We start from the raw sequence: 9,658 nt of genomic DNA on the forward strand, positions 1-9,658 counted from the left end.
AGAAGCCCCCCTCCCCAGGCACCTGCTGCCCCCAAATCCAAACCAGCCCGGTGGCGGCCCCACCGCCAGTGCAACGCCCCCTGCCCTTCTACTCACCTTGGGTAACCTTTCGGGATCGCCCGGATGTCTCGGGATCACTTTCTGCAACCGCTGAAAACCGTAATCTATGGTCGGCTCGTTAAGGGCTGTAACAGGACAGAGAGGCAGTCGGGTTAGTGGCTTCCACGTCATCCGTTACTCGTGTAATGCACGCGCACGCACGGCTGCGTGGGTCTCCCTTTCTGATGCTCTGGGAGGCAAGCACCCCCGAATGCTCCTTCTCTCTCAAGGAGTGGGCTTCCCCCCTTTCCTTTGCACATAAAAGCAATGATTATTTCTAATCTATAATTAGACTGGAGGAGAGTCAAAGGGTGACTCCATATATTGTAGAAATGGCGGGGCCGTCAGGAAGTTGCAGGTCTCGGGGCCGTGGACAGCCATCAGCACCGTCAGGATCACTGTCTGCGGCGTGTGGTGCTTCCACCCCGGCCAGGGATTTATGGGGAGCTGGCAATTGTGACATATGTCCGGCTATTGCTGGCTTCAGATTTATCCCTGTGGTCCTTTTCTGTCTAGCATATTGCCAGAGCACAAACCAGGCAGGGGGACCACTTACTCTTGCAAAGCTTTAATAATCTGCGAATGGCTGACGACCAGCTGATGTAGAGCGCCATCGTTCCACCAGCCTCCCGAAAATTGCCGGCCACAAATAGTAATTAATCTTTTTATCCCTCAAATTGTAATTTTGACTATGAACTGTGCGGGGCCATAAATCAGCGGCCCGCGCGCCGCGTACAGTGCATGAATCACGGCCGGGACTCCGTCCGACGGCTCGCTCTGTGTTTAACAAGCTTTATAAGGAGTCATTGGGCTTTGTTATGGCTCTGCCTGACTCCAACCGGCTCGGAGCCCGCGGGCCCGGGGACGCGGGTGAAGATGGAAATACTTATTAGAGTACATTACTTCCCGATGTAGATAGCGTTTTCCGTGGAGTCACGCCAGGGGTGCGTGGCGCGACATAAATCACCGAGTTTTCCGAGACTAATAAGACCGGCCGCCACCGACGCGTCACGCGGCCCGCCATTTGGGCCTTCGCTCGCTAGTCAGCACGTAATCTGGCGATTAACACCACCCCACACGGCGGGTCTGCCAGCGACGCGCTGGAGGAAGAAGGGGAGAGGCCGCCTCTGAAAAGTGCTCCCCGAAATAATGGGCCACCCTTATCCTCCAGCGCTCGGGCTGCCGCGCCGACACCCACGGCGGGCCTGGTCAGCGACACCGGAAGCCTCGGCGGGCACTCAATAAGCGGCCCGCACGTTGAGGCCGAGATACGATTTGACATTCCATCATCCATCCCGGAGACAAAGGTCCGCACAGGAATGTGAAGTAAGACATTTTCTTGTTAATAAAGCATTGATCCGACATATTGATTTTACATGACATGGCTTTTGCTGCGATTTCGCCCTCTTTTTTCCCTTTGCAAATCGTAAAGCTCTTCCCAGTGCCCGGGCATGGGTGACACGGCGGAATTTCTAACTCTCTGTGATGTAAATTCTATACGTGCAAAACCACTTCATAATCAAACCATTAATCATCAGAAGCTGTCAGCAGTGACTTGGGGGACAATTTGTCATGTCTCTGCCGGGCCGGGACACGGGCGTCGGGCGGGAGTGTGGCGCGGGCCGCCGGGTGGATGGGCCTCACCCCGAGACTGGCCCAGACAGGAGGAGATAAAGTATTACGTTTCTTGATTAGGGAACAAAAAAGGTGGCCCACTGTGCGTTTCCCTCGTGTCAGGGCTGCTTCTCTCCCCCAGCTAATCACCATGACTGTTTGACTTAATGAATCGGCCTGATGAAAGGTGATCAGAAAAGATAGATGGGCGGCCGCTATTGATTTCATGCAAATGCGCTGACAGGTGATCGACGCTTTAATGCGAGCTTTCAGAAGCCTTATGACTTGGAATAACCGCACACTCTCATTCCGGGAGGACACTGCCCCGTGTTTCAGTTCAAGGGATGCTCTTCTCCTCGCACCAACATTTCAAAGCAGGATAAACAGGGGGGCCCCTGGCACCCCTTGCTTCAGCCCAGAGCGCGTTGACATCTCGCAGGCACTGCCCAGAGGGAGCGGGGCACTGGGGCGGGCTGCTGGGAAGATGACGTCATTGAACCCCCGAGGCCTCTGCCACACCGGGTGGGGGCGGGGAGGCTGTGGAAGCAGCTTGGCTGCGGGAAGCCCCAGGAATTTACATGGAAGGATGAGAAAAAATTGCCCTTGTCTTGGAACTGCAGAAGCGACACACATCCTGGCTCCGGGGGGTGCTGGATCACTGGGGGGGGGGGGCTCCAAGCTGCCCCGAGAGCAGCACAGCCCACTGACCACCTTCAGAGGACCGCACAGAACCCACCGCCCCGCACCCGGGGGCGCCGCCGAGATCTCTCCGGCAAATTCTCCAACGGGAGGAGAAAAGCCGAAGACCCTTCGCACACGTCTCATAAATCCTCGGCCCGTGGCGTTTACAAGGCGAGGCCCAGCCGGGCAGGGCAAGGCTCTGGCACGTCCAGTCGCCGAGCCCCGAGCCAGGCCAATCAATACCACTTTCCTGTTTTAGAACTGGGTAATTATGAGGGGGAGAGATTGCCTGACCTTTCACCTGCACTGCATTACTTTGCTGATATTAAGATAAATTGCCTGATTTTGGGTAAACATATGCTGCAATTCAGACTGTCAGCACTGGTTTGCTCAGGGATAATTTGTATTGATCTCCCCGCTTCTTCCCAATTCTGCTTACTGACCTCGTGGATAATTAGAGAAGGAGCCGTGGGTGAGCTCAAGGCGGGGAGGAGGAAGAAATATGAAGAAGAATAAAGCAAATTTGTTTTATGTTAATATTAGGAGGTCCTCCTCCCGCCCTCACATCTGTCAGCATCAGGAGAGCCGTAAATTAATGTACTTGGGTCCTGAGCAATTTATTCCAAGGAATTATTTAGCAGCGTGCTTCGTCCTGAACATGTGTCGCTGGTTAAATTAATTTAAACTCTGCCTTAAACACAACAAACACAAATGTCATTTTCTGCTGGAGAGAAAAAAAACAAAAACAACAAGACATTTCTCAAAATGTATGATAAGCTTCCAGCTTTTCGGGATGGGTGTCCACATACGCGCCTCTGAGCCAATGAGCTTCCTAATAAACTCCCCCCTAAGTAATTAGTGCCCATGATTTGTTCTGAATTCAAGTCTCGCTATGAGGGGCTGCTGCGTATAAAAGAGATGAATGTGGCACCAAATTATATCATTTAAGATATGTCAGATTATAAGGCTGTTGTATCAAAAGTCATAAAACAAATCTCCCCTGTGAAATATCTCTTTATTAACCGTGCCATAAGATATTAACATTCCTCATTTAGTGGAGAGCCTTTTATCTGTGTTTCAGATACATTATTCGTCCTTTCAGAGATAAACTGTATTAATATCCATTTGAGTAGGCTACCGCGGCCTAATGCATAGTAATTTTTGTTGGAGAGCTTTTATTTTAGAATAAGAAAATTACACAGCAATAAAACCTGAATGAATCAGAAGCCAGAATAGCCGGGAATCACATTCACTGCCAAATGGGGCCGGCGCTCAGGCAGCCTGCAAGGCCAGATATCCGGCTATCACAGGCAGGCCAGCCTCCAGGGCCGGTCACACAAATGCAGCCTGACACGGCCACAGAGACCCACTGATTCCCGCGCTGAGACCGCCTCCCGCTCGGGAGGTTCCTACTTAAAGACATCTGACTGTATTGGAGGAAGTCTCATTACTTCACATGCATTAACGACATCGCAGAAGCAGAACCCTAAATATTTAAGTCACGCCCATGTGCTGGGGACTAATCCTACCGCAGTGGGTGAAATGTGAACAGTCTGTGATGTCAGTTCACCTTGGGACCCCCAGGCTCTGAGTGCAGCTGCAGCCGGTATGCCCGCCGCCCTGAGAAACCTACCAACGACCCGGCCCCCGTGCGCCCGGCCCCCAGTCCGAGCAACACTGTTCCTGGTGACACCCATAGTTTCCGTGTTTGTTCTGGTGCCCGGCCCTGCCATCTGAGTTCGTTTCGAACACTCCAAAATGTAGATCATGATTTTATCAGACTCGAATATCCAGTTCCAAGAACAGAGAAATCTGATTCAATTAAGCAAGGGGGGCACGTTGGGGGCCTCCGGGTGGATGACATGGAAACAACATTTCCGATTGGAAAACACGCATGTTTGGGGCCAGCGAGTGTTTTCTACAAGGAGCAACTCTCCTGGAAGGGAAATGGCCAAACGAACAGTCTTCAATCCAGTCCATTCACCGACGTTCATGAAGCAGCTACTACACGCTGGGGCTCCGTGTGGGAAACCCGCCCCCCAGGGGCCCTGCTGCTGCTGCTATAGCATCAGTGGGCTACATGCCGGGTCTCCGCCTGAACCCAGGCCAGTGGGTGCCCTGCCCACAGTGGGGCCTGGACTCCAGCAGGAAGGAGGGATCACGGTTGCAAAGCTGAGTTGTGACGGCAACCTCCCGACCAGGCCTGCCTGGGGACCTGGAGCGCAGCCCAGCGGCGAGCCGTGCCACCCACTAAGTGCTCCTGAGTAATTGCTGCCACAGCCACAGTTGTGTCTTTAAACAGCGCCATTCCCCGGGCAAGGGGGGGGGGGGGGGGGGGGGGGGGGGGGGGGGGGGGGGGGGGGGGGGCCCCGGGGGGGGGGGGGGGCCTGCGAGCCTCCCTCCCCACAGGGTCTTATAGTTGAGAGTAAAATATGGCCGCCCACGGGCTCGGCAGGTAGAGAACCAGTGTTCCCAGCGCCGCCTGCCCTGGCTCCAACCAGCCAGCGGGAGCTACGAGGAGTTTTCGGCTTCGCAGGAGTTTTCCTTCTGCCTGGAACCCTGACTACAACAATAAAAACAGGAAGGCATTCATTTGCTGCATCCCAGCTGCTGGTTGCTGCTATTAAACGAGTTCCCGTTTCATTGCAATAATGATCATCTTCCTGTAACTTCCCAATCATGCATTTGTCATAATGCAGTAATTTTCTAGCTCCAAACAGACCCTCATAATGAGGCCGTTTTTCACATTAGCAGCATAACTACATAATCAGAACATCTGCAGGTCCTTTTCCAAGGGACAAGGACGCGCGTCAATTACGGCGACGGGGATTGTTAAATAAGATATAGTGTGTTTTCCGAACAGGGGACCCAGGCCCTGCCCCAGCAGACTGCACGCCTTCCGTGTGCCTGAATGAACACAGGTTGTAATGTGTAAAAATTAAATAAAGTAAAATTAAATTGCTCAATACAAAGACATCCCTCTAGAGGGTGTTAGTGATTTCAGTGACAAAGTGCTATTTGCTGACAAGTAGTTTACACATTAACCAGCTGAATCCGAGGGGGAAAAATGCCAATAGCAATTATATCACCTTGAGGTTATTAAATGTCCCACTGATAAGTAACTAGGTGAACTTGACCAGGTGATAAAGACTGCTGTGAGCAAATGATCGCACAGTGAAGAATGTTTCTGTGTCCCGCTGGCTTCTCCAGATAGCTTTTCTTTCAAAAATGACTGTATAAAAAAGTGGCATTAAAAATGTGTGGCCACCGAAGACAAAATTGGTGTTTAGCTCCCCCTGAATGCCTCACCCCGCCAGAGCCCCTCCATCACTCCGCAGCAGAAACCCTACACAAAGTCTGCAAAGGCCTGCTTTTTTTCTCCTTTTTTTCGGCTTTAAAATGATGCTAAGTTCTCCACTTTATCATCAACTGTCTCCTCCAAGTGCATTTCATCTATAAGAAATTCAGATGCTCGGGAAATTAAAATTTCAAAGATCTGCTGCAAAAAAAAAAATCAATGGGGCGAGATCAATGCTCATAGAAATTTCATGAACTTTGAACTGATCCGGGCATGATGATGAGAGGTGGTTGGAGTTTCAGGCGGCTGACGGCTCCTCGCGCGGATGAAACGCGGTCAGGGCAGCCGAGAGGAGGGCCGCATTTTAGATGGGTTTCTGCTTTCATATTTTGTCCGACAAAAAAATTAATTTTTAGTCTATTTCAGTAACAAGCAAAAATGGGGGGGGGATCTGCCTTCCCGACGCAACCTGTAATACCCCCACTTCTTAAGAGCACCTAATGCTTTGCACATTAACGCGGCCACGAAATGAAATCGGTTCCCTTTGCAGCCGATTGCAGGTGCAAATTAATATTGTAAAATGAAGATCAATACATGGACAGGGCCAAATCAATAGTGGCTAAATTATTGCTGCATTTTCCTCCTCATTCAAGATGAGTTGTGTTTTCCTCTCAAAGTCAATACTTTGCAGCTTTTCTCATTAATTTCTCAATAAATTTGGCAATGAATTTCAATCACAGCACCCGGCAGGGCGAGCCAGGCACCGTGGCACGCCTGGGAACACAAAGGCCAGCAATTCTGCATCGCTCGCCAGAAGGTGCTGCCCCCAGCAGCCGGCCTGCTCCCCGGGGCCTGGCCGGGGCAGCGGGCCACCCCTGGAAACCGACCAGAAGTCTCGGGGTGCCCCTTCTTCGACACCAAGTGGCTTACCCTAGGTTGCCCTCATCAAACTGACGTGGCTTTTCTAGCGCTCCGGCGTGGGTGGCTCACCCGCCCGAGGTCAGTCTCTGATTCTCACTGCAGTTGCCCCAGACGGCCCTCCAACCTGCTAACCAAAGGGCACTGTCCGCAACCAAGACTTCTAAGGACGGGCAAGCACCTCGCTTGACTTCTAATTGGAGGACGGGCACCCCTCGCTCGCTCGCTTGCATGGGGAACACGGTTCCACATTCACACAGATGGCCCCACTGGCCGTGTGGTGCACAGGGCCCTGCGGCCACTCGCCGACGCCAGGCAGTGGACGGCGGCATTGTGATGTGACACCTAGTGCAGAAAAGGGGACAGCTCACCTCCCTTGCTACCAAAACACCCTGGCTGACAGCTGCTGGGTTGCACTGAAGCAATTCTGTTCATTTCCTCCACGAACGCACGGGATTGCGGCTTTTAGAGTCCTGTTGAGTAGCGCCTACCTCAGGCCTGGCCGGTGGATACTAAGCCACCTTAGTCTGCCCCGGGGACAGCTCCCCACAGTGCAGCCCTGAGGTAGGGACGTGGCTGGGCCACCCCATGAGCCCTCGCATCCCCCCTCAAGGCTGTTCTAGCAAATATTACCGCTCCCCATGGACAGAAGGGCTGTGAACAAGGCAAAGGAGAAGCCAGAGAAGAAATCAAGGCCAGACGCCCCGTGCGGGGTCCCTTTTCTCTAAGAAACAGTCAAGTGTCTGGTGTCATCCACCCTCTTAGAGATACTGGGAGAGGGGACTTAAAACCCAGTGGGCAACGCTCTGTGGAGGACCATGGGCAATGGATTTGCACACTTCACACGAGTGTAAAATCTCCACTAGAAGGTGAGCTGGAAAATGAGCTACGAAAGCTCGTCCCTCCCCAGACCAGGTGTTCCTGACCCAGAACGGCCTGTGTTCCCGAAGCCGCCAGCCCCCCACGGGGCTTCCCAGGCCACCTATTCTCTTGTTCAGGGTCCTCCTCCTTGATGGTGGGGCCATCACCCTGTGTCATGGCACCTGCCCTACTCAGTGCAGAGCACACAGTAGGTGCGCAAAATAATGAGTCACAATGGGGGGCTTCCTGAGGATACAGGCCAATGGTGAAGGTATCACGACGATTTTGATTTTGAGAAGCCGAAGTGAGCGTAATGTTTCTCATATGTCTACACAAAAACCTGGTCACAAATATCTCTGAGCAGCATGACTGGTGATACCCAAGTGCCCGTCACTGATGACTGGGTAGCAGGATGGGGCCCATCCTACGCTGGGATACTACGCAGCCGGGCTCAGGGAGGAAGCCCTGGTCCACACTGCAACACCAGGGAGCCTTGAAACTGCCACAAAGGACCATCTACTGAACAGACGTCCAGGAGAGGCCAATGCACAGAGACAGGAAGTAGATGGGTGGCCGCCTGGGTGGGGGAGGGGAGCAGGGGGAGCGGCTGGCTGCTGATGGGTACGGAGTTCCTCCCTGGGTGTTGAGAATGTTCTTCATTAGATTAGTGGCTGCACAACTCGGGGAATATACTAACAACCGTGTACACTTTGAATGGGTGGGTGTTTTGTTCTGTGACCAAATGTTGTTGAATAAAAAACATTTTATACGAACGTAACCTCTCTATCTGGCTTAGCATCTGTGGGCCAGCGCTGCCTGTCCCGGGAAGTGCCTCCGTGGTCCGAATGCCGCCTGGCATCTGTGTAAAGCGCGGGACCTCCCGGGTGTGACCCCGCGGTGGGGAAGGGCAGGGAGAGGGAACAGGCTTCCCGACAGCACCGCCCTTTCAGCCTCCACGAAGGCATGTTCACCTCCCGCTTTCTTGGCTGAATAAAGAAAAGGAATGTTCTCAGAGCCGTAAAGACATCGCCCAAACAAGGTAAACACTGGGATCCCCAAACACCGTCCTTTCGCCCAGAATTCTGGGTCACGTGTCTTACATACAACGGCCCTATTTTCACACAAGGGACCCTGAAATCCAAACGTGTGGGGAAGAGAAGGCCTCTGTGGGGGTGCCTGAGCTCCTTCCCCACCCACCATGGCAGCCCTGCCTACAGCCGCCTGACCGGCCCCCTGACGACTCCTGCTCCTGCACACGGCCCCCCAGGGGACCCCCCAGAAAATCTCAGGGAGCCTCAGCCGTCCCTCTTCTCAAAGAACCCCACCCCATTCATGACTGTTTTATTGACGTCTCTCCACCTGCTCTGTCCGTGGCTGTACACGTGGCTGAACAGAAGACACCTCAGTGAGCCCCGAGCCCGGCTGTGGGGGAGGCCCCGCCGCTTCCCCACCCCCAGCACCAATAGCACCTCCCTCTCTGGGCCACCTGCCCACCCACCTGGCCCAGGTGGCATCGGGCAGACACTGAGCGGCAGGAACCCAGTCCTGGTGACCGTGACCTTCAATGTCACATCCTCCGACACCACGCTGGCCACGGCGATGAATGTCAGCTGGTGTTTCCCGAGCGCAGAAGAAGGAAGTGACGTAGACAGTCACGGAGTCGGGGTCAGCGAGGACGAGAGGCAGGGCGTGGGGACGGCGGCTGGGACTGTGACCACAGAAGGAGCGTGTGAGCTCCCCATGGGCGGGACAGCACCTCACACGTGGGCATCTCGCTTTCGTGGTATTGAAGCAAGTCACTTTTTGAAGTAACCTCCACTTTAACTGACCACATTTTAACTGACCACAAGCACACTCGGCAAACTGACAGTCGGGGACACTGTCGCCTGAGGCCCAGCGTGTTGTGAAGCGAACACTAGGCCACCCCCGTGGTGGCCGCCCTTCAGCCACAGGTGCCTGCTCACCAGCCCGGCACCAGCAGGCCCCACAGGGGTACCTGGGACGTGTCTGTACCAGGGACGTGCTCATCAGAAAACACTGAGTTGGTCTTCAAAACCAGGGGGGAGTGGTTATCACAGCTAACGCACCTGCTCATCCCCAGCGCCAGGAGCATGGTCCAGGAGACGGGAGGAGTGCAGCACGGGGTGCTTGGGCAGGGGGGCGAGGGGGGTGCCTGGGCAGGGTGAT

General features: G+C 53.9%; 1 protein-coding gene across 1 annotated transcript in view; it reads right to left on the reverse strand.

Moving 5' to 3' along the window:
- The window catches only part of EBF3 (early B-cell factor 3), a 122,463-nt gene that overhangs the window by 16,134 nt on the left and 96,671 nt on the right, over positions 1 to 9,658 (reverse strand). The window contains exon 9 of the mRNA XM_014550603.1: positions 97 to 185. Within this exon, the coding sequence (XP_014406089.1) occupies positions 97 to 185 (89 nt within the window). The remainder of the gene's footprint in view (positions 1 to 96; positions 186 to 9,658) is intronic.

Source organism: Myotis brandtii, unplaced genomic scaffold (genome assembly GCF_000412655.1).
Source record: "Myotis brandtii unplaced genomic scaffold, ASM41265v1 scaffold604, whole genome shotgun sequence".
Lineage (NCBI taxonomy): Eukaryota > Metazoa > Chordata > Mammalia > Chiroptera > Vespertilionidae > Myotis > Myotis brandtii.